Below are 25161 nucleotides of genomic sequence, written 5' to 3'. Positions count from 1 at the left end.
ATCGCTCAAAAATCTGTCTATCTCCACCTTAAATATATTCAATGACCCAGCCTCCACAGCTCTCTGGGGCAGTAAATTCCACAGATTTACAACCCTCAGAGAAGAACTTCCTCCTCATCTCAGTTTTAAATGGCCAGCCCCTTATTCTAAGACTATGTCGCCTAGTTTTAGTGTCCCATATCAGTGAAAGCATCCTCTCTGCATCCACCTTGTCGAGCCCCCTCATTATCTTATAAGTTTCAATAAGATCACCTCTCATTCTTTGAACTCCAATGTGTAGAGGCCCAACCTACTCAATCTATCTTCATAAGTCAACCCCCTCATCTTTGGAATCAACCAAGTGAACCTTCGCTAAATATTTATTGCCCATCCCTAATTGCCCCTTGAGAAGGTGGTGGTGAGGCGCCTTCTTGAACCACTGCAGTCCGTGTGGTGAAGGTGCTCCCACAGTGCTGTTAGGGAGGGAGTTCCAGGATTTTGACCCAGCGACGATCAAGGAACGACCAATATATTTCCAAGTGAGGATGGTGTGTGTGAGTTGGAGGGGAACTTGCAGGTGATGGTGCTCCCTGTTGCCCTTGTCCTTCTATCATCAGTTCACTCTCATCAGCAGGGGACTCCTCTGCCAGTACAGTCCCCCCTTCATTCTCCCTTAAAGGAGGAATGAAAGGATTGTGTACAAGACTGGGGGTCAGAAACAGAATGAATTTATATAGCGTCTTTCACACCCTCAGGATGTCCCAACGCACTTCACGTTCAATGACGTACTTTTGGGGTGTAGCCACTGTTGTTATCCTCACTTGGAAATATATCAGTCGTTCCTTGATCGTCGCTGGGTCAAAATCCTGGAACTCCCTCCCTAACAGCACTGTGGGAGCACCTTCACCACACGGACTGCAGCGGCCAATTTGTGCACAGCAAGCTCCCACAAACTGCAATGAGATAAATGACCCATTCATTTCCTCCTTGGTGACTTTGGTTGAGGGACAGCTGCTGTCCGAGGGAACTTGCTGCTCTTCCTTGGAAAAAGTGCCACCAGATCGTTTGCTTGACAGGGCCTCGGTTTAACGTCTCGTCCGAAAGCTGTCACCTCCGACAGTGCAGCGCTCCCTCGGCACTGCACTGGGAGTGTGGGCCAACATTTGTGTGCTCCAGTCCCTGGAGTGGGGCTTGAACCCACGACCTTCTGGCTCAACTTGGTCAAGCTGATGCTATAAATGGGAAGATGAGGAGTATAGGTCATTCGACTCATGGACACTCAGCCCTGTCCTGCATTAATTCTCCCGTCATGGCGTCTAATTGTATTTTGAATGATCTCAGTATTTTTCCCTCCATGATATCACCTCGGAAACTATCCCAACCATTCCTTGATTTATTTTTCCCAATCTAATGGACTAAATTTACTGAAGGGAGATGGGCTTGCTGGGGCTGATGGCTCTTCACTCTTACGGATAAATAAACCAAATCATATGGTGGATTCTTAAAGCTCATTGTGTTGCGACTGAAATCAGGAGATTACATAGAATGTACAACACAGAAACAGGCCATTTGGCCCAACTAGATCCTGCCGGTTTTTGTGCTCCACATGAGCGTCCTCCCACCCTCCTTCATCTCATTTCATCGACGTAACATAAGAATTAGGAGCAGGAGTAGGCCAATGGGCCCCTCGAGCCTGCTCCGCCATTCAATAAGATCACGACTGATCATCGGCCTCAACTCCACTTTCCCGCCTGCTCTCCTTATCCCTTGATTCACCTCGAGTCCAAAAATCTATCTATCGCTCAGCTTTGAATATACTCTGACTCAGCCTCCACAGCCCTCTGGGGTAGAGAATTGTATAGACTGTGATCCCTGGTTCTAGACTCTCCAGCCAGGGGAAACAACCCTCTCAGCATCTACCCTGTCAATCCCCCTTAGAATCTTTCATTGAGATCACCTCTCATTCTTCTAAACACCAGAGGGCATAGGCCCAATCTACACAATCCACATAACCCTCTATTCCCTTCTCCCCATATGTTTATCCAGCTTCCCCTTAAATGCATCGATACAATTCGCCTCAACCACTCCCTGTGGCAGCGAGTTCCACATTCTCACCACTCTCTGGGTAAAGAAGTTTCTCCTGAATTCCTTATTGGATTTATTAGTGACTGTCTTCTATTGATGGCCCCTAGTTTGGACTGCCCCACAAGTAGAAATAGTTTCTCTGTCTATCCTGTCAGGTCGCCCCTCAGCCTTCTTTTTTTCTAGAGAAAGGCCCTAGCCTGTTCAAACCGAGATGATCATGGTTTCCAATGGGACCATTTTCCCCCCAGATTTTTACGCTAAAAGTTGTTCCTTTTTCTTTTGGGTATTTTTTTTTTCTTTGCCCTAATTTGGAGAAGCGTGAGGTTTGAATCTCCTTCCCTTCCAGATTTGCTGAGCCCGGGTATCGATGTGGACGTGAACATGGAGGACGTGAGTGAGTACGGGGACGGAGACAAGACCCTGACGATGGATGATTTTGACGATTCACCGACGATTCCCGGAGACGACGACGCCAGCAGAATGATGAGGTGATCTGGCCGAGGGGGGAAGAAGGGAAAGAGAGAGAGGGGGTGGTGGGGGAGAAGGGAAAGAGAGAGGGGGGAGAAGGGAAAGAGAGAGGGGGGTGCCGAGAAGGGAAAGCGAGGGTGGGGGGGGGGGCGGAGAAAGGAAAGAGAGAGGGGGGAGAAGGGAAAGAGGGGGGGGGAGGGGAGAGCGGAGGGGGAGGATTGCATTTCTACAGTACACTGGTATGAAAACTACAGCTCGCGGGCCATATCCGGCCCATCAAGTCATTCTCTCCGGCCCGCTGGATGCGAGAGAAATAGAACGCGAGCCGGAGCTCGAGCTGCACATTAGTCTATCCACTTTCACTTGTCACTGGGCAGAAACCGACCCGAACTGCAGCCAAGGCAAAAAACATGGTAATGCGTCATTCGAATTAATAATTTGCAAAAATGATTCCCCCTGGCCAGATCTTAAACGGATCCGTTCTGTGATATGGGGCACAATGGCGGATGCTGTACCCAGAATGCACTGCGTACTTGAATATGCCCTATCCATTTTAGAGTGGAGTCATGGCTGCTCACCTCCCCCAATCTTTTACCAAAGAAAGTGCTGCATCTTTCCTCTCCCGGTACCCAGAGTATGACGGCAGGGGGCGTTCTCATCTGGCACAAATTGGGCCGGCATTCGTAATCTTTGCAGCGGGACAGAAGGACGACTGAGGTGGAGAATTGATGCTGACACAGGCTCTAAAGAGGGTGCAGTTCTATTTCACAGCACTGATTTACAGAGACCAGAAGCTACCGCAATATTTTCAACTTTTAGCTTTGCTTCATTTCTAAGCAGTATCGAATACAAGTTGTGTATGTAAGATAGCATCTGACTGCTAACTGAATTTGTGTTTGTGCAATGTACCCTCTAATTTTTTTCGCGCGTGGTCCCTTTAAATTTGCCGCGCAGTCGGCTACTATGCAGCTGTGCATGCGCGGTATCACTTCCTGCGGCAGGAGCTGGGGAGCGGCCTGCACAGGGCCGCGCGATTGGTGGGCGGTCCGCAACAGCTCACCAACACTTGTTAATTGGCCCTGCAGCCCAAATAACGTCCTAAAGCGCTTTGCAGCCAAAGAAGTCATTTTGAATTCATAAAATCATTGAACGGTCACAGCACGGAAGGCGGCCATTCGGCCCGTCGAGCCCGTGCTGGCTCTCTGCAAGAGCCCTTCAGCCAGTCCCACTCCCCCACCCTTTCCCCATAGCCCTGCTAATTGTTGTCCTTTAGGTACTTATCCCAATTCCCTTTTGAAAGCCACGATTGAGTCTGCCTCCACCACCCTCTCAGGCAGCGCATTCCAGATCCTAACCTCTCGCTGCGTTAAAAAAAAAGTTTTTCCTCATGTTGCCTTTGGTTCTTCTGCCAATTGCCTTAAATCTGTGTCTGTGACCCTTTCGCCAATGGGAACAGTTTCTCTCTATCTGCTCTGTCCAGGGACCTCATGATAACTCCCCTGCTCTCGATTCTTTGGCTTGTCATAAAAACCCATCTGGTTCACTGATGCCCTTCAGGGAAGGAAATCTGCCGCCCTTACCCGGTCTGGCCGATATGTGACTCCAGACCCACAGCAATGTGGTTGACTCTTAACTGCCCCTCTGAAATGGCCCAGCGAGACACTCAGTTGTTCAAGGGCAATTAGGGATGGCCAATAAATGCCAGCGATGCCCACATCCCATGAACGAATAGTTTAAAAAAAGAACCTGACTTTCTCGGGATGGGCAACACTTGTGGTCTTGCCAGCGATGCCCATTTGTTAAGTGCCACCACTGTTTTGTGAGCTGTGTACGGGGTGGGAGGCGGAAGGATATCTGTGCAATCTCTTACCTGCATTTCTGTTTTCCCTTTCAGCGACCCCATGGCCAGCAACATCCCTCTGATGCGCGTGGTGCAATCTGTGAAGCAGACCAAGCGGAAGTCGAGCACGACTCTGAAGGAGGGCTGGATGGTCCACTACAGTAATAGGGATGCTCTGGTAAACAGACCAAGTCCAACTCTTCCCTCCTTCAGTACAGGGATGTTCTCTCGCTCCCTCAATGACCCTCGACTTTAAGAAGTACCTTCCAGTCCTTTGTTGGACCGCTTTCTTGCTCTTTTTCGTTTTGTTGCTTTAAATGTCAGATCACACACACACCATGTTGTAGTAGTGGCAGGATCAGACCTTTATTGAAAGTTCATACGACACAAAAACCAGTGTGAAAGTTACTGAGACATACACTTCCCAAAACCCGTGCGTGCTCCCAGCTCCTGAGACACACAAGCTCTGTTTTCCAGTGTCTCTGCTAAAACAATGTTCGCTCACATCTCTTGTACAAAAGCAGGTTTTTGAACTCTATATTCCATACATATTATCAATAAATCATGGTACAGCAAAAGTCCGTCCAAATACTGACAGACTGACAATGTAAACTAACCAGCCACTCAACCTCCTGAAATTGGTTTATTGCCACAATCAGCTCTTGCCCTGAATTTTATTACTGTGACCAAATTGATGCATTTGAATATGGCTGAATAAACTCTCTCACCTTGTTAGCATCTCCTTTCCTGTGGAGGCATCCTCTGCTTTGATCTAAACTTAACTTTTTAAATCCCTGCTCATGAGAAAAGCTGCTTAAACTTTTAACTCATCGTGTGTCATCTCGGACTGCGTCGAAAGCGAGGTATTCAGGCTTTCGCTCCCCTACCTGCCGTTGACATCTGCTTCAGATTTTGGTTTTGGTCCTGTTTTGTGGAGCACGACAGGGACACGCATCGAATCATGAGCACGAGCATCTTTATAAGCAATGGGGTTCCACTAGATGGCAGTATTCCATTCCGCTGGCTCGACTGTTCGTCTAATGGACCCATCCCTCCCATTCAGTCCCATAGGATGCAGTTACAATGGATCCATCCCTTCCATTTGGATAGGGGGTTACGGCAGCATTGTGGTTATGTTACTGGACTAGTAATCCAGAGGCCTGGATGAATAGTCCAGAGACGTGAGTTCAAATCCCACCATGCCAGCCGGGGGAAAATAAATTCAGTTAATTAAATAAAACTGGAATTTTAATAAAAAAGCTAGTATCATTAACGGTGACCATGAAACTACCGGTTTGTTGGAAAAATCCAACTGATTCACTCATGTCCTTCTGGCCTGGCCAATATGTGATTCCACACCCACAGCAATGTAGTTGCCTCTTATCTGCCCCTCTGAAATAGCCCAGCGAGACGCTACGATAAAGTCAGCGCTGTGGGAACACCTTCACCACACGGACTGCAGCGGTTCAAGAAGGCGGCTCACCACCACCTTCTCAAGGGGCAATTAGGGATGGGCAATAAATGCCGGCCTTGCCAGCGACGCCCACATCCCGTAAATGAATAAATAAGATAAAAAATCCCAATGGATCCATTCCTCCCCGTTCACTCCCGTTGGATAGAATTCTAATGGACGCAACCTTTCTCATTGATTCTAATTGGATAGAGTCCAATGAATTCACCCCTTCCCATTTACTCCCATTGGATAGAATTCCAATGGATCCAACCCCTTCTCATTCATTCCCATTTAGATCCATCTCTTCTTAACCTCTCCCATTGGATAGAATTCCAATGGCTCCAACCCCTTCTCATTCATTCCCATTCAGTGCAATTCCAGTAGATCCACCTTTTCTTAACCTCTCCCATTGGATAGAATTTCATTGCCTCCACACCACCACCTCCTTTCCCATTGGATAGAATTACAATGGATCCACCCCTGCTCGTTCATTCCTATTGGGATGCAATTCCATTAGATCTACCCATTCTGATTTCCTCCCATTGGATAGAATCCCCAGTGGAGCCATCCCTCCCTGGATGAATTGCACGTATGTGAATGTGAAGAATCTCCTGTTTGGTTCCTTGTTGCTCGTGTGCGAGTGGCTGAGCTCATTGGCAAGTAGTCATCTTCTGTCCTTCTCCTTTCAGAGGAAGAGGCACTATTGGAGGCTGGACTGCAAGTGCATCACTCTCTTTCACAATGACACAGGAAACAAGTATTACAAGGTAAAGTCGACTCTCCTCTTGCAAGGTGTGGAGCGGGGCGAGTGGGGGGGGGGGTCGCTCGGTCTGTTTCAAGCCTTCAGGCAGGGGGCTGGTCCTTGTGACACACTGGGGGCGAAATTCCCCGCTATGCACCTCCCGTTACAGGGAGCTTTACTCTGTATCTAACCCCATGCTGTACCTGCCCTGGGAGTGTTTGATGGGACAGTGTAGAGGGAGCTTTACTCTGTATCTAACCCGTGCTGTACCTGCCCCGGGAATGTGTGATGGGACAGTGTAGAGGGAGCTTTACTCTGTATCTAACCCCGTGCTGTACCTGCCCTGGGAGTGTTTGATGGGACAGTGTAGAGGGAGCTTTACTCTGTATCTAACCCGTGCTGTACCTGCCCTGGGAGTGTTTGATGGGACAGTGTAAAGGGAGCTTTACTCTGTATCTAACCCATGATATACCTGCCCTGGGAGTGTTTGATGGGACAGTGTAAAGGGAGCTTTACTCTGTATCTAACCCGTGCTGTACCTGCCCTGGGAGTGTTTGATGGGACAGTGTAGAGGGAGCTTTACTCTGTATCTAACCCCCTGTACCTGCCCTGGGAGTGTTTGATGGGACAGTGCAGTGTATCGAAACCTAACCTGTGCCTGAACCAGACATTGATGGGAGGGGTGAATGATCCCACTTCTAAACCTCTAATGATTTCCCCCCCCCTCTTTCCTGTTTCTGCTCAGGAAATCCCGCTCTCCCAGGTCCTGGGCGTGGACCCCGCCCAGAACTTTGTGTCTGTTCCCCAGGGCGGGATCCCGCACTGCTTCGAGATCCGAACTGGCAGTGTGGTGTACTTTGTCGGCGAGAGTCCGTCTGCCATCCCACGGGCGGCGCCCAACTGCAGCGGGCCGAGTGTCGTTGCGGGGACCGAGGAGGCCAAGGCGTGGGAGAGCGCCATCCGACAGGCCCTGAAACCCGTCATCTTCCAGGACACGGTCAACGCCCAGGGACAGACGCCGCGACGTAAGTGCCATTCATCTGGTCAACCCTTTCTCTGAGTTCCCCTCCCGTCCGCTGCTGAAGACGCTGTCTCGCCCCCAGAGAGTCGGGATAAACTGATCATTTTCCAGTTAGCAAACTGTAACTAGTGGGGGGCCGCAGGGATCAGTGCTGGGGCCTCGACTATTTACTATCTATATTAATGACTTGGATGAAGGAACTGAGTGTAAAGTAGCCAAGTTTGCTGATGATACAAAGATGGGTGGGAAAGCAAATTGTGAGGAGGACACAAAAAATCTGCAAAGGGATATAGACAGGCTAAGTGAGTGGGCAAACATTTGGCAGATAGAATATAATGTGGGACAGTGTGAGGTTATCAACTTTGGCAGGAAAAATAAAAAAGCAAATTATTATTTAAATAAAGAGTGATTACAAAGTGCTGCTATACAGAGGAACCAGGGGGTCCTTGAGCATGAAACACAAAAAGTGAGTATGCAGGTACAACAAGTATTCGGGAAGGCAAGTGGAATGTTGGCCTTTATTGCAAGGGGCATGGAGTATAAAAGTACGGAAATCCTGCTACAACTGTACAGGTTATTGGTGAGGCCACACCTGGAGTACTGCGTACAGTTCTGGTCTCCGTATTTAAGGAGGGATATACTTGCATTGGAGGCAGTTCAGAGAAGGTTAACTCGTTTGATTCCTGAGATGAAGGGGTTGTCTTATAAAGATAGGTTGAGCAGTTTGGGCCTGTACTCATTGCAGTTTAGAAGAATGAGAGGAGATCTTATTGAATCCTATGAGTTTCTGAGGGGGCTGGGCAGGGTCGATGCAGAGAGGATGTTTCCCCTCACGGGGGAATCTCGAACTAGGGGGCATAGTTTCAGAATAAGGGGTCGCCCATTTAAGATGGAGATGAGGAGGGATTTCTTTTCAGGGTGATGAATCTGTGGAATTCTCTGCCTCAGAGAGCTGTGGAGGCTGGGTCATTGAATATATTTAAGGTGGAGATAGACAGATTTTTGAATGATAGGGGAGTCCAGGGTTATGGGGAGCGGGCAGGGAAGTGGAGCTGAGGCCAAGATCAGATCAGCCATGATCTTATTGAATGGCGGAGCAGGCTCGAGGGGCCAAATGGCCAAAGGTTAAATTCCTCCTCATTTCCGTTTTAAATGCGACCCCTTATTATGAAATGATGCCCCCAAGTTCTAGATTACCCCATGAGGGGAAACATCCTCTCTGCCTCTACCCTGTCTAGCCCCCTCACATTCTTGTATGTTTCAATAAGATTTAAGATAGTTATGGAAAAGGACAAGGATAGACCAGGAATAAAAGTTCTAAATTGGGGAAAAGCCAACTTTGCTAAGCTGAGAGGTGATTTGGCCATAGTGGACTGAAACAGCTACTTGAAGGTAAGTCAGTGTCAGAGCAGTGGGTGGCATTCAAGGAGGAGATCCTTAGGGTTCAGGCCAAATATGTGCCCTTAAAGAAAAAGGGTGGGACTAACAAATCTAGAGCCCCCTGGATGTCTAGGGCCATACAGAATAGGATAAAGAAAAAAAGGAACGCTTATGACAGATACCGAGGGGTAAATACGGCAGAACCTCTCGGGAAATATAGAAAGTCCATTGGTGAAATTAAAAGGGATATTAGGAAATCAAAGAGCGAACATGAAATATTCTTGACAAGTAAAATTAAGGCAAACCCAAAGATGTTTTATAAATATATTAAGAGCAAGAGGATAACTAGAGAAAGGGTAGGGCCTATTCGAGACCATGAGGGTAATCTGTGTGTGGAGGTGGAAGATGTGGGTATGGTTCTTAATGAATACTTTGCATCTGTTTTCACAAAAGAGAGGGGCGATGCAGACACTGCTATCGAGGAGGAGTGTGAAATATTAGATGAAATAAACATAGAAAGAGGAGGTATTCAGGGGTTTAGCAGCTTTGAAAGAGGATAAGTACCCAGGCCCGGATGAAATGTATCCCAGGCTGTTAAGCGAAGCATAAGGGGAAGTAGCAGAGGCTTTGACCAGTTTTTTCCAATCCTCTCTGGCTTCAGGTGTGGTGCCAGAGGACTGGAGGACTGCTAATGTGGTACCTTTGTTTAAGAAGGGAGAAAGGGATAGACTGAGTCATTACAGACCAGTCATCCTAACCTCAGTTATGCCCCCTGGTTGTTGACCCCCTCTGCTAAGGGAAAGAGGCCCTTTCTATCCACTATATCTAAGTCCCTCATAATTTTATGCACCTCAATGAGGTCTCCCCTCAGCCTCCTCTGTTCCAAGGAAAACAAACCCAGCCTATCCAATCTGTCTAACGGGACCCCGATTTTAACCCTGTGCAGTTGGCTGCTGGTGCCCAGGATCCACGGAGTTCTGCTTCCCAATACCCCCGGGCCCCTATTACCCATGCTGCGGTAGTCACAGTGACGCCCGGCCCCCCTTCCAGTAGCTGAGCCAAGTGGCCATTCTTCATGGATGGATAGTGAGGGTCTGATGGGCTATTTGACTTTGGAGGGCATCACATTCTTTCCACCACTGCCAGTTAGTAACCAGGAGCTTGGAATCCCGTTCGTCCAGCCTCGAGGCACTGAGACCAACTGCGGCCCCCCGCAGGTTGTAAGTGGCTAAATGGGCACAAACCCGGGAAGCAGGTCTGGAATCTAACTGTGCCAGGGACCACGACGGGCAGTGCCTTTACCCAGCGGGGCCCCACTTGCTGTGTCTGTGTCTGATTTTCCTTTTCTTCCTTTTTGCAGGACAAGCATCCGTTAACTTCTCCGTGGCCAACAGTCAAATCCAGGAGAACGTGGTGAGTGTTGGGGGGGCTCCAACGGGCAGTCAGACCTGTTCACAACATGACAATCAATTCAATCTCCCAGAGAGAGCCCGAGAGAGGGCCATGCCTTGCTCGTCCAGTAGAGGGCGTTGTTCTTGGGTTTGGTTTCACATGCGATAATGGGACAGTGTAGAGGGAGCTTTACTCTGTATCTAACCCGGTGCTGTACCTGCCCTGGGAGTGTTTGATGGGACAGTGTAGAGGGAGCTTTACTCTGTATCTAACTCGTGCTGTACCTGCCCTGGGAGTGTTTGATGGGACAGTGTAGAGGGAGCTTTACTCTGTATCTAACCCCGTGCTGTACCTGCCCTGGGAGTGTTTGATGGGACAGTGCAGAGGGAGCTTTACTCTGTATCTAACCCGGTGCTGTACCTGCCCTGGGAGTGTTTGATGGGACAGTGTAAAGGGAGCTTTACTCTGTATCTAACCCGTGCTGTACCTGCCCTGGGAGTGTTTGATGGGACAGTGCAGAGGGAGCTTTACTCTGTATCTAACCCCATGCTGTACCTGCTCTGGGAGTATTTGATGGGACAGTGTAGAGGGAGCTTTACTCTGTATCTAACCCCATGCTGTACCTGCCCTGGGAGTGTTTGATGAGACAGTGTAGAGGGAGCTTTACTCTGTATCTAACCCCATGCTGTACCTGCCCTGGGAGTGTTTGATGGGACAGTGTAGAGGGAGCTTTACTCTGTATCTAACCTTGTGCTGTACCTGCCCTGGGAGTGTTTGATGGGACAGTGCAGTAGGATCTTTCTCAATTCTCTTTCCCTCATGTACACTGACTGGTGTGTCTCAATCCAATCTCTCAGGGAGATATCTGTACACTGACTGCTGTCTCTCAGTCTAATCTCTCAGCGAGATATCTGTATACTGACTGATGTCTCTCAGTCCCTCTCCCTCAGGGAGATATCTGCACACTGACTGGGGTCTCTCAGTCCCTCTCCCTCAGGGAGATATCTATACACTGACTGGGGTCTCTCAGTCCCTCTCCCTCAGGGAGATATCTGTACACTGTCTGCTGTCTCTCAGTCCCTCTCCCTCCGGGAGATATCTCTACACTGACTGCTGTCTCTCAGTCCCTCTCCCTCCGGGAGATATCTGTACACTGACTGCTGTCTCTCAGTCCCTCTGTCTTAGGGAGATATTCGTATTCTGACTGGGGCCCCTCTCACTCTATTTCTCTCTCACTAGGATATTGCTACTGTCTATCAGATCTTTGCAGACGAGGTGCTGGGCTCAGGACAGTTTGGCATCGTTTATGGAGGTGAGTGTGATTTTTAGTTGAGAGCTGTCTGTGTCTGGGAGCAGGCGACCCTAGATTGAGACGGAGGGCCAGAGTGAGTCCGTTGCTATCCGCTCGGGTTGGGATACTTCTCGAACATCGGAACAGGAGGAGGCCATTCAGCCTCTCGAGCCACTCAATTAGATCACGGCTGATCTGTACCTTAATTCCATCTACCCGCCTTGGTTCCGTAACCCTTAATACCCTTCCCCAACAATAATCTATCGATTTCAGTTGGGAAATTTAAAATTGTCCCACAAAATCAGCAGCTGTTTTGGGGGAGAGAGTTCCAGATTCCCTTTGTGTGAAGAAGTGATTCCTGACATCACCCAACGGCCTGGCTCTGAGTTTAAGGAGATACCCCCTTGTTTCTCCCCCACCGCCCCCCTAACAGAGGCAATAGTTTCTTTCTGTATCTACTCTATCGAATCCTTCAATCATCTTAAACACATCTCCCCTTAACCTTCTATACACACAGGAATACAGGCCCAGTCTGTGCACCCTGTCCTCATAATTTAACCCTTTTAGCCCCCGTATCGTTCGGGTGAATCTGCGTTGCCCCCACACCGAGGTCAAGATATCCTTCCGGAGGGACCAGCCCAGAACTGAACACAGTTACTCCCGACCAGAGCTTAGTACCACTTGCTCCCCTTTGTAATCCGGCCCTCTTGAGCTAAAGGCCAACATTCCATTAGACTTCAGTTCCGTGAGTAAATGTGTCACCCGGGGGTGGCACTGAACCCAACCAACCAAAGGGTCCCGGGCTTTGGACTGATCTCGATGGACCACAGCTTCCCCCCCACCCCGCCCCCGAGTTAGGGAAGAGTGAGATTAGCCAGGCCCCCCCCCCGCTCCTCCCCCGACCAGTACCTCGTGACCCCTGTGGACAGAGGCGAGGAGCTGGAGCATTGAAGACTGAGGTTGATATTGGGTGATGGCATCGAGGGATCTGGAGCAAAGGTGGGCAAATGGAGTTGAGGAGCAAGTCGGCCTTGATCCAATTGAATGGCGGAGCAGGTTTGAGGGGCTGAATGGCCTCCCGCGGTTCCTGAGACTGGGTCAGGCTCAGCCATGATGCCTTCTGCAGTCGAATATTCTACCGCTTTCCACTGGTTGGTCTGGCGCGTGAGGGTTGGGTGAGGTACTAGTCGGGGGGAGGGGGAGGTGGACCTGTGGAACCCAAACTCCAGCGAGGAGTCAGCACCTTAGGGAGAGGCGGTGGGGAGGAATAAACGGGTGGAGTATTAAATAGAAACAAAAAGGGTTTTCATTTAGGGCTGTTCTCGAGGGGCCACTGATGGTGTGCACTGACCGCTGTGGACAGGGGGGGGTTAAACAGAATGAGACTTGAGCCAGCTCTGAGGCAGGGTCGGGGGCCTGGGGGTAGATGACTTGCCTGGGGAATGTTGTCGGGAGTTCAGGGGAGGGGGGGGCGCAAGACTGTGTGTGTGTGTATGTGAGAGAGAGCGAGACTGTGTGTGTGTGTGAGAGAGCGAGACTGTGTGTGAGAGAGAGAGCGAGACTGTGTGTGTGTGTGTGAGAGAGAGCGAGACTGTGTGTGTGTGAGAGAGAGCGAGACTGTGTGTGTGAGAGAGCGAGACTGTGTGTGTGCGTGAGAGAGCGAGACTGTGTGTGTGCGTGAGAGAGCGAGACTGTGTGTGTGTGCGTGAGAGAGCGAGACTGTGTGTGTGCGTGAGAGAGAGCGAGACTGTGTGTGTGTGTGAGAGAGCGAGACTGTGTGTGTGTGTGAGAGAGCGAGACTGTGTGTGTGAGAGAGCGAGACTGTGTGTGTGCGTGAGAGAGCGAGACTGTGTGTGTGTGCGTGAGAGAGCGAGACTGTGTGTGTGCGTGAGAGAGCGAGACTGTGTGTGTGTGTGTGAGAGAGAGAGCGAGACTGTGTGTGTGTGTGAGAGAGAGCGAGACTGTGTGTGTGTGTGAGAGAGAGCGAGACTGTGTGTGTGTGAGAGAGAGCGAGACTGTGTGTGTGTGAGAGAGAGCGAGACTGTGTGTGTGTGTGTGTGTGTGTGTGTGTGTGTGTGAGAGCGAGACTGTGTGTGTGTGAGAGAGAGAGCGAGACTGTGTGTGTGTGTGTGTGTGTGTGTGTGTGTGTGTGTGAGAGCGAGACTGTGTGTGTGTGAGAGAGAGAGCGAGACTGTGTGTGTGTGAGAGAGAGAGCGAGACTGTGTGTGTGTGTGAGAGAGAGCGAGACTGTGTGTGTGTGTGTGTGTGTGTGTGTGAGAGAGAGCGAGACTGTGTGTGTGAGAGAGAGCGAGACTGTGTGTGTGTGTGAGAGAGCGAGACTGTGTGTGAGAGAGCGAGACTGTGTGTGTGTGAGAGAGAGCGCGAGACTGTGTGTGTGTGTGAGAGAGAGCGAGACTGTGTGTGTGTGTGAGAGAGAGAGCGAGACTGTGTGAGAGAGAGAGCGAGACTGTGTATGTGTGTGTGTGTGAGAAAGCGAGACTGTGTGTGTGTGTGAGAGCGAGACTGTGTGTGTCTGTGTGTGAGAGCGAGACTGTGTGTGTGTGTGTGAGAGAGAGAGCGAGACTGTGTGTGTGTGAGAGAGAGCGAGACTGTGTGTGTGTGTGAGAGAGCGAGACTGTGTGTGTGTGAGAGAGAGCGCGAGACTGTGTGTGTGTGTGAGAGAGAGCGAGACTGTGTGTGTGTGTGAGAGAGAGAGCGAGACTGTGTGAGAGAGAGAGCGAGACTGTGTATGTGTGTGTGTGTGAGAAAGCGAGACTGTGTGTGTGTGTGAGAGCGAGACTGTGTGTGTCTGTGTGTGAGAGCGAGACTGTGTGTGTGTGTGTGTGTGTGAGAGAGAGCGAGACTGTGTGTGTGTGAGAGAGAGCGAGACTGTGTGTGTGTGTGAGAGAGAGCGAGACTGTGTGTGTGTGTGAGAGAGAGCGAGACTGTGTGTGTGTGTGAGAGAGAGCGAGACTGTGTGTGTGTGTGTGTGTGTGAGAGAGAGCGAGACTGTGTGTGTGTGTGTGTGTGTGTGAGAGAGAGCGAGACTGTGTGTGTGAGAGAGAGAGAGCGAGACTCTGTGTGTGTGTGTGTGTGTGAGAGAGAGCGAGACTGTGTGTGTGTGTGAGAGAGAGCGAGACTCTGTGTGTGTGTGTGTGAGAGAGAGCGAGACTGTGTGTGTGTGAGAGAGAGCGAGACTGTGTGTGTGTGTGAGAGAGCGAGACTGTGTGTGAGAGAGAGAGCGAGACTGTGTGTGTGTGTGAGAGAGAGCGAGACTGTGTGTGTGTGAGAGAGAGCGAGACTGTGTGTGTGAGAGAGAGAGCGAGACTGTGTGTGTGTGTGTGTGAGAGAGAGCGAGACTGTGTGTGTGTGTGTGTGAGAGAGCGAGACTGTGTGTGTGAGAGCGAGACTGTGTGTGTGTGTGAGAGAGCGAGACTGTGTGAGAGAGAGAGCGAGATTGTGTGTGTGTGAGAGAGCGAGACTGTGTGTGTGTGTGTGAGAGAGCGAGACTGTGTGTGTGTGTGAGAGAGAACGAGACTGTGTGTGTGTGTGTGAGAGAGCGAGATTGTGTGTGTGTGTGTGTGAGAGAGAGAGCGAGACTGTGTGTGTGTGTGAGAGCGAGACTGTGTGTGTGAGTGAGAGAGCGAGACTGCGTGCGAGCATGCGCGAACGAGACTGCGTGCGTGCGAGAGCGAGCCTGCGTGCATGCGACTGGGCAGAGAAGGTTGAGGGGAGATTTAGTAGAGGTGTTCAAAATCATGAGGGGTTTTGATAGAGTAAATAAGGAGAAACTGTTCCAAGTGGCAGGAGGATCGGTAACCAGAGGAGACAGATTTAAAATAATTGTCAAAAGAACTAGAGGGGGAGATGAGGAGAATGTGTTTACGCAGCGAGTTGTTGTGATCGGGAACGCGCTGCCTGAAAGGGCGGTGGGAGCAGATTCAACAGTAACTGGCTAAATAATTGAGAAGTAAAAATGAGCGGGGCTGTGGAGAAAGAGCGGGAGGGGGGAGTGGGTCTAATTGTGGGAGGAGGCTCGTGTGGAGTGTTAACATCAGCAGGGACCAGTGGGGCCGAATGGCCTGTATCTGTGCTGCAGCTGGGATTGGACGGCTCTGTGGGAGAGGCGGGGCACCGGTGCGATGGGCCGAATGGCCCCCTTCCTGCGCGGTGTGCTTCTGTACGCTGACGGTCCCTGCTCTTCGATTCCAGGCAAGCACAGGGAGTCCGGGCGGGACGTGGCTATCAAGGTGATCGATAAACTGCGCTTCCCAACCAAACAGGAGAGTCAGCTACGCAATGAGGTGGCCATCCTTCAGGTGAGTTTTGAAAGAACGAAAGTCTTGCATTTCTATAGCACCTTTCACGACCACCGGACATCTCGAAGCGCTTTACAGCCAATGAAGTACTTTTGGAGTGTAATAGAAGGTTATGCCGATAGGGCGGGATGAATGAAGGTGGGAGGAGGCTCGTGTGGAGCATAAGCACCGGCACGGACCTGTTGGGCCGAATGGCCTGTTTCGGTGCTGTAAAATTCGACCTAAAAGGCGACATATAAATGCCAAGTTGTTGTAAATTAATCAAACGCTTGCAATACAAGCAAATCCCTCCTGGTGGCGATGTAGAGCCACAGCAAGCCGCAGGTCTCAGCAGCACCATCTGCTGGGACAACGCGACACTGCAGCTTAATTCGATTGCAAGCTCCCATTTATTTTGCCTGCCCGTCAGTGAATTAAAGAAAAGAAAGACTTGCATTTATATTGCACCTTTCACGACCACCGGACATATCAAAGCGCTTTACAGCCAATTAAGTACTTTTGGAGTGCAGTCACTGTTGTAATGTGGGAAACGCGGCAGCCAATTTGCGCACAGCAAGCTCCCACAAACAGCAATGTGATAATGACCAGACCATCTGTTTTTGTTATGTTGATTGAGGGATAAACATTGGCCCCAGGACACCGGGGATAACTCTCCTGCTCTTCTTCGAAATAGTGGGATCTTTTACGTCCACCTGAGAGAGCAGACTCGTATCTGAGTCAGAAGGTTGTGGGTTCAAGTCCTACTCCAGAGACTGGAGCACATATTCCAGGCTGACTCTCCCAGTGCAGTGCTGACGGAGTGCTGCACTGTCGGAGGTGCCGTCTTTCGGATGAGATGTTAAACCAAGAGCCTGCTCTCTCAGGTGTGGACATTAACGATCCCAGTTAATATAAGAAGAGCAGGGGAGTTATTCCCGGTGTCCTGGGGCCAATATTTATCCCTCAATCAACATAACAAAAAAACAGATTATCTGGGTCATTATCACATAGCTGTTTGTGGGAGCTTGCTGTGCGCAAGTTGGCTGCCGCGTTTCCCACATTACAACATTGACTACACTTCATAAAAAAAAGTACCTCATTGGCTGTAAAGCGCTTTGGGATGTCCTGAGGTTGAGGTAGGCGCTATAGAAATGTGGGTCAGTGATCAGTTTGTTGTGTATACTGTTGGTGCTAAATGGACAGATGGGACTCCCAGGGGGTACAGTTTTGGGAGGAGGGGGGAGGGGTGGAGCGCCCTTTTCCATCTGAAACCGGAGTCCGAATTCCAGGAAACCAGTTGGTCCGGGAATATAAACACTTATTTCCCAGTCAAAAGTCTAAATTTCTGCCCCGCGCAACCCTGTAAGTTGATTAAATCTGTATCGAGCCTTGGTTAAACCACACTTAGAGCACTGTGCACAGTTCCGGTCTCCATATACCTGGGTTAGACCACACTTGGAGCACTGTGCACAGTTCCGGTCTCCATATACCTGGGTTAGACCACACTTGGAGCACTGTGCACAGTTCCGGTCTCCATATACCTGGGTTAGACCACAGTTGGAGCACTGTGCACAGTTCCGGTCTCCATATACCTGGGTTAGACCACACTTGGAGCACTGTGCACAGTTCCGGACTCCATATTATGTAGACAAAGTACAAAAAAGGTGCACAAGAATGGTAACAGGACTGAGAGGTTATACCTATCAGGAAAGATTGAACTGGGGCTCATTTCTCTAGAAAAGAGATGGCTGAGGGATGACCTGATAGAGGTATTTAAAATTCTGAAAGGGTTTGATTGAGTACATATAGAGAAAATGTTTCAACTTGTTGGGGAGACCAGACCTAGGGGCTATCGATATAAGATAGTCACCACTAAACCCAACGGGGAATTCAGGAGAAACTTCTTTACCCAGAGAGTGGTGAGAATGTGGAACTCGCTGCCACAGGGAGTGGTTGAGGCGAATAGTATCGATGCATTTAAGGGGGAGCTGGATAAACACATGAGGGAGAAAGGAAGAGAGGGTTATGGTGATAGGGTGAGAGGAAGAGGGGTGGGAGGAGGCAGGTGTGGAGCATAAACCCCGACTTGGGCCGAATGGCCTGTTTCTGAGTCTCGATTTTAAAATTCTCATTCTTATTTTCAAATCCCTCCGTGGCCCTCGCCCCCTCCCTATCTCTCGTAATCTCCTCCAGCCCCACAATACCCCCCGAGATGTCTGCGCTCCTCTAATTCTGCCCTCCTGAGCATTCCTGACTATAATCGCTCCACCATCGGTGGCCGTGCCTTCTGTTGCCTGGGCCCCAAGCTCTGGAACTCCCCCCGCCCCCCCCCCCCCCCCTAAACCTCTCCGCCTCTCTACCTCTCTTTCCTCCTTCAAAGCGCTAATTTCCACTTATGCGGCTGGGTGTCAAATTTTTATTGCATAACACTCCTGTGAGGTGCCTTGGGATGTTACACTACGTTAAAGGCGCTATATAAATACTCTGGGCTGGATTTTAGTCTTTTCTGTTTTCGGGGCAAAAATGGAGGCAGGCGGGCGAGTTACCGGCCTTGAATAGTTTGCGCTTTAGTAAGGGAGTTTGGGCAGCTGGGCCCTGTCAGGAGGTGCAGCTCGAAGGGGGGGCGTTGTACACCTCTCGTGGCGCAAGGATGGGAAACTCGAGAACCAAAGTGCCGGACCGGGAGCGCTCCGAGAGAGGCCGGGAGGGGGTGCGTGGGGGGGGGGGGGTGAGAGGAACCTTAAAAAAAAAAACACACGCACATTCCCAAAACATTGCCCATGCCTCCACAACACAAATCGCTGAAAACATTCAAAGAACAAACACTCGCGCTTGCCTCCGGAGTATTTACCTTTCTCTGTGCCCGCCAGCTATGCCGAATGGGGTACTGAAGTTGAATGTTCAGCCATGAACTCATTGAATGGCGGTGCAGGCTAGAAGGGCCGAATGGCCTACTCCTGCACCTATTTTCTATGTTTCTATGAACCGCGCTGGTTTCCCAGGCAGTCATTGCGAGGCGCGATTCCGGGTGGACGGTCCGGGTCCGAGTCCAAACTCCTGCCGGTGTCGCGACCAGAGGCGTCGCGCACCTGACGCAGCTCTTCCCGGCGGTCCTGCTCAGCGCCGCCCGGCAAAACCCGACCGGCGGGACGCGGGAGGCCGCCGCCGCCGCCGCCTTTCACGCCGCTCCCGGGCAAAACCCGCAGTGCAAGGGACCGGTAAAATCCAGCCTGTTGCTACGCCGTTCGGTGCCGTGTTTGCCGCAAGTTAACGTGTGGCCCCTTTCTGTTTCTGGCCCCCTCCCATGTTGTTCCGCCCCGGACCGCAGGGTCTGCGACACCCTGGGGTGGTGAACCTGGAATGTATGTTCGAGACGCCCGAGAAGGTCTTTGTGGTGATGGAGAAGCTCCACGGTGACATGCTGGAGATGATCCTGTCGAGCGAGCGAGGAAGGTTGCCGGAGCGCATCACCAAGTTCATGATCACTCAGGTATCCGCTGGATGGTTCCCGTCCCGCTCTTTATTTTTTTTTTACTTGTTTAAACTGTGCTCCGTAAGTTGCTCTTTCCACATTCTGAGAACTTTATAGAGATGGGTTTTTTTTTTTCCCCAGTTGTGGCTCATGGGCAGCACTCTCGCCTCGGATGTCAGAAGGTTGTGGGTTCAAGTCCCACTCCCAATCCAGGCCTCCACTCCCACTGCAGTGCCGAGGGAGCGCCGCACTGTCGGAGGTGCCACCTTTCGGATGAGACGTTAAACCGAGGCCCCGTCTGCTCTCTCGGGGGGGGGATGTAAAAGATCCCACGGCCACTATTTTGAAGAAGAGCAGGGGGAGTTCTCCCCGGTGTCCTGGCCAATATTTATCCCTCAATCAACATCACATGCTGATAGGGCGAGCTGAATTAAGGTGGGCGGAGGCCTGTATGAATCTTGGACATTTTGGGCCGAATGGCCTGTTTCGGTGCTGTAAAATGCGACCGAAAAGGCAACATATAAATGCCAAATTGTTGTAAATTAATCAAACGCTTGCAATACAAGCAAATCCCTCCTGGTGGCGATGTAGAGCCACAGCAAGTTGCAGGTCTCAGCAGCACCATCTGCTGGGACAAAGCGACACTGCAGCTTAATTCGATTGCAAGCTCCCATTTATTTTGCCTGCCCATCAATTAATTAAAGAAAAGAATGCATTTATACAGCGCCTTTCACAGCCACTGGACGCCTCAAAGTGCTCTGCAGTCTATGAAGTACTTTTGGAATGTAGTCACTGTTGTAATGTGGGATACATAGCAGCCAATTTGCGCACAGCAAGCTCCCACAAACAGCAATGTGATAATGACCCCGACAATCTGTTTTTTGTTCTGTTGATTGAGGGTTAAATATTGGTCCCAGGACACTGGGGAGAATGCCCCTGCTCTTCTTCGAAATATGCTGCGGGATATTTTACATCCACTTGAGAGAGCAGACGGGGCCTCGGTTTAACGTCTCATCCAAAAGACAGCACCTCCGACAGTGCGGCACTCCCTCAGCACTGCACTGAGAGTGTCAGCCTGGATCAGAAGGTTGTGGGTTCAAGTCCCACTCCAGAGGCAAGAGTGCTGCCCACTGAGTCACTGCTGACGTGTGTAACTCTCCACACAAGAGCAGAGCCACCACCCTTTTGTCCCCAGGTCCAGTCTGTGTTGAGTAAATGTGGATGTTGGGGGTTTGGGGCGGGGGAGGAGAAGGGAATGTTACAGTGCGACGGAGAGCAGCGATGGGGGGGGCCTGAGAGAGCATCGATTTGTGGGGGGGGCCTGAGAGAGCAGCGATGGGGTCTCTAACCCCAGCACCTTCCTGATTAAAGTTGCCCGCCATTGACATGATGTCACCTTTCCTTTCCGCAGATTCTTGTCGCCCTCCGCCATCTGCACTTCAAGAACATCGTGCACTGCGACCTCAAACCGGAGAACGTGCTGCTGGCTTCAGCCGAACCCTTTCCCCAGGTAGGTAACCATGGAGTCCCAAGATGGCCGCCGCTGTCGCTGGCCTGTGCCCTCCATCCCTGTGTCCTTTTCCGGCGGTCCTCTCCTAAAGTCTCTGGGCTCCATGGGCACTGCCCGCTCTCCAGTACCTCGGCCAAGTGATCCCGCGGGGCGAGTGTTGGCGGGCTGTTCGGCTGCAGGGGCTTCACGGCAGAGTCCGATCCCGTCCCTCCCACTCCGTGTCCACGCGCTCTTTCCAGCCCGGGCGTCACTGGGGGAGCGATCAGGAGCAAGGAACCCCCTGGCTGATTTTTGTTGTTGTTGTTATCGCCATGGGGACGCCTCGGCTGAATGTGGCCCCGCCCACACTGGAGGGGCGCTGACTCAGCACAGACTGCAGGGGGCGCAGTCGAGCCTGGGGCCTTCCTGGCCTGGTCTGGGTTTCCCCACACGTGGGCCGTGCGAGGGAGCTGCTGGGTGTGATGTCCAGCAACGCTGCCCATGGACTGGGACTGGGCAACGCCTTTGGGGCTGGAGGCGGCAAAGGGAAGGGCAGTGGATTCTGCCAATGGCTTGTGCCAGGGGCAAGGTACCATGGCGATGGTCCTGAATCCCAGACTCCAAGGGTTAAGTTATGAGGAGGGATTACACAAATTAGGGTTGCATTCCGTAGAATTTGGAAGGTCGAGGGCTGATCTGATCGATGTTTTCAGGATATGAAGGGGAACAGATGGAGAGAGACTTCCGCTGGTTGGGGAGTCCAGGACTAGGGGACATTGCCTCATAATTAGAGCCAGACCTCTCCGGAGTGAAATTAGGAAACACTCCTACACACAAAGGGTGGTAGTAGTTTGGAATTTCTCTTCCGCAAACGGCAACTGATGCGAGATTAATTGGTCATTTTAAGTTGCCGATTGTTAGCTTTTTGTTAGCCAAAGGGATTGAGGGCCGCAGACGGGTAGATGGAGTTAGGTCGTAGGTCAGACATGATCTCATTGAATGGCGGGACAAGGCTCGAGGGGCTGAATGGCCGCCTCCTGTGTTGTTCGTTTCCACAGCGACCGAGTCGGACAGGCTGTCCGACTGTGGGTGACTCCTTGGTGATAAAGAGCTTTGGTGGTTTTGACCTGTCAATCTGGCTGTGGGAGATCCAAGACCTTATTTGCCCCCGTATATTGTATTCCGGAGTAGCTGGGAGAGGGTGGGGGGAGGGGGATCACTGTCTCCGGTTTCGTTCCATGTCGCTGGAGTTGGTTTGGAAACGTCAGCCTAACTTCAGGAATGCACGTCGGAAACTAAATTGGATGAAAATTTCTGCTCCATCGCTCCTAGTGCTTGCACGCGGTGTGTGACCAGTGCAGCCACAGCTGGTGGGAGGCTTTGTGAAACCTGTTTTGGGGGCAGGGAGGGGGCGGGGTTAGGGCCGGGAGGGGGAGGGGTTTGGGGCAGGGAGGGGTTAGGGCCGGGAGGGGGAGGGGTTTAGGGCAGGGAGGGGGAGGGGTTTGGGGCCGGAAGGGGGAGGGGGAGGGGTTTGGGCCGGGAGTGGGAGGGGTTTGGGAGAGGGGGTTGGGGCGGGGAAAGGGAGAGGGAGGAGGAGGGGGAGGGGGAGTGTAAGGGGGTGGAGGGGGGGAAGGGAAAGAGTTCTGAAAAGGAATAATTACATTTTTGACTCGGGTCAGAATTAAAATGGCTCCAAACCTGGGAGAGATTTTCTTCTTGTGGATTGTGACTAAAATCAAACTCCCAGAGGCCAGGGTTCTGAGGATTAGAATAATTTGCACCGCTTGCTGTAACTTCAGTCCATCAATAATATCTCTCAATCCATCTCTCTCCTCCTTGCCCCCTCTCAAACCCTCCCTCTCCTTCTCTCTACCTCAACCCTCCATCTCACTCTCTTTACCTCAACACAATCTCTCCCCCACCCTCCCCCTCTCTCCCTCCCCCTCGCCCCCCCGCTCCCTCTCTCTCCCCCTCCTCCTCGCCCTCCCGCTCCCTCTCTCTCCCCCTCCTCCTCGCCCCCTCTCTCTCTCTCCCTCTCGCCCTCTCTCTCTCTCTCGCCCCCCCTCTTTCTCTCTCGCCCCCCCCTCTTTCTCGCCCCCCCTCTTTCTCCCCCCCTCTCTCTCTCTCTCGCCCCCCTCTCTCTCTCTCGAACCCCCTTTCTCTCTCTCTCGACCCCCTCTCTCTCTCCGCCCCCCCTCTCTCTCTCTCGACCCCCCCTCTCTCTCTCTCGACCCCCCTCTCTCTCTCTCGCCCCCCCTCTCTCTCTCTCTCGCCCCCCCTCTCTCTCTCTCTCTCTCTCTCTCTCTCGACCCCCTCACTCTCTCTCTCTCTCTCTCTCGACCCCTCTTCTCTCTCTCGATCTCTCTCTCGACCCCCGCTCTCTCTCTCTCTCTCTCTCTCGACCCCTCTTCTCTCTCTCTCTCTCGACCCCCTCTCTCTCTCTCGACCCCCTCTCTCTCTCTCGACCCCCTCTCTGTCTCTCTCTCTCTCTCGACCCCCTCTCTCTCTCTCTCTCGTCCCCCTCTCTCTCTCTCGATCCCCTCTCTCTCTCTCTCTCTCTCGCCCCCCCTCTCTCTCTCTCTCTCTCTCTCTCGCTCCCGCTCCCCCGTGTCCAGGTGAAGCTTTGTGACTTCGGATTTGCCCGTATCATTGGGGAGAAGTCCTTCCGGCGCTCGGTGGTGGGGACGCCAGCGTACTTGGCGCCCGAGGTGCTGCTCAACAAAGGCTACAATCGCTCTCTGGACATGTGGTCGGTGGGGGTGATCATGTACGTCAGTCTCAGCGGGACCTTCCCCTTCAATGAGGATGAGGACATCAACGACCAGATCCAGAACGCCGCCTTCATGTACCCGCCCAACCCTTGGAAGGAGATCTCGAAAGAAGGTGGGGGGCCGGACTGAGGGGGGAGGGGGCTCTGTATCTAACCCCGTGCTGCACCTGCCCTGGGAGTGTTTGATGGGACAGTGTAGAGGGAGCTTTACTCTGTATCTAACCCCATGCTGTACCTGCCCTGGGAGTGTTTGATGGGACAGTGTAGAGAGAGCTTTACTCTGTATCTAACCCCGTGCTGTACCTGCCCTGGGAGTGTTTGATGGGACAGTGTAGAGGGAGCTTTACTCTGTATCTAACCCCATGCTGTACCTGCCCTGGGAGTGTTTGATGGGACAGTGTAGAGGGAGCTTTACTCTGTATCTAACCCGTGCTGTACCTGCCCTGGGAGTGTTTGATGGGACAGTGTAGAGGGAGCTTTACTCTGTATCTAACCCCGTGCTGTACCTGCCCTGGGAGTGTTTGATGGGACAGTGTAGAGGGAGCTTTACTCTGTATCAACCCCCTGTACCTGCCCTGGGAGTGTTTGATTGGACAGTGTAAAGGGAGCTTTACTCTGTATCTAACCCCGTGCTGTACCTGCCCTGGGAGTGTGTGATGGGACAGTGTAGAGGGAGCTTTACTCTGTATCTAACCCCGTGCTGTACCTGCCCTGGGAGTGTTTGATGGGACAGGGAGTGGCTATAACGAGATGTGGCCCAGCCGCCCCCCGCCCCTCGGAGGGGAGAGGTTTATTGATTTGCTGAAATCCCTTTTACAGGCACGGATCTGATCAATAACTTGCTGCAGGTGAAAATGCGGAGATACAGCGTGGACAAGTCTTTGAGCCATCCCTTCCTACAGGTAACTTGTGTGCACGGTTGGATGAGGTGGTCGGGGGCTGGTGTCAGTCTTTGAGTCGGAGGGACGTGAGTTCGAGCCCCACTCCAGGAACTGAGCACCTGACCTAGTCTGGCACTCCAGTGCAGTACCGAGGGAGTGCCGCCCTGTCCAATTCAGGTAAGGTGTTGGACTGAAGCCCGCTGTTTGATTCTGCAGATGGATGTTGGCGATCCCAAGTCACTTTATGATGAAGGGCAGTGAGCTGTTCTGGGGTCTGAGAGAAAAATTTACATTTATATAGCGCCTTTCACGACCACCGGACGTGTCAAAGCGCTTTACAGCCAATGAAGCACTTTTGGAGTGTAGTCACTGTTGTAATGTGGGAAACGCGGCAGCCAATTTGCGCACAGCAAGCTCCCACACACAGCAATGTGATAATGACCCAGATCATCTGTTTTAGTGATGTTGATTGAGGGATAAATATTGGCCCCAGGACACCGGGGAGAACTCTCCCTGCTCTTCTTCGAAATAGTGCCGTGGGATCTTTTACGTCCACCTGAGAGAGCAGACGGGGCCTTGGTTTAACGTCTCATCCGAAAG

The 25161-nt window shown here is 51.6% G+C and overlaps 1 protein-coding gene across 4 annotated transcripts in view; it reads left to right on the top strand.

Annotated features, from left to right (window-relative positions):
- The window catches only part of prkd2 (protein kinase D2), an 89563-nt gene that overhangs the window by 60760 nt on the left and 3642 nt on the right, over positions 1 to 25161 (top strand). For 3 of the 4 annotated variants that reach the window (XM_070867759.1, XM_070867762.1, XM_070867760.1), the window contains 11 exons: positions 2411 to 2552; positions 4427 to 4550; positions 6515 to 6592; positions 7313 to 7592; positions 10329 to 10381; positions 11600 to 11672; positions 15864 to 15970; positions 19278 to 19439; positions 20833 to 20931; positions 23526 to 23793; positions 24500 to 24582. In XM_070867759.1, the coding sequence (XP_070723860.1) occupies positions 2411 to 2552; positions 4427 to 4550; positions 6515 to 6592; positions 7313 to 7592; positions 10329 to 10381; positions 11600 to 11672; positions 15864 to 15970; positions 19278 to 19439; positions 20833 to 20931; positions 23526 to 23793; positions 24500 to 24582 (1469 nt within the window). The remainder of the gene's footprint in view (positions 1 to 2410; positions 2553 to 4426; positions 4551 to 6514; positions 6593 to 7312; positions 7593 to 10328; positions 10382 to 11599; positions 11673 to 15863; positions 15971 to 19277; positions 19440 to 20832; positions 20932 to 23525; positions 23794 to 24499; positions 24583 to 25161) is intronic. The other variant, XM_070867761.1, reaches the window with a different exon arrangement.

This window comes from Pristiophorus japonicus, chromosome 26 (genome assembly GCF_044704955.1).
Source record: "Pristiophorus japonicus isolate sPriJap1 chromosome 26, sPriJap1.hap1, whole genome shotgun sequence".
NCBI lineage: Eukaryota > Metazoa > Chordata > Chondrichthyes > Pristiophoridae > Pristiophorus > Pristiophorus japonicus.
Note: the sequence above shows the minus strand (reverse complement) of the source record. Positions and strands in the feature narration are given on the sequence as shown.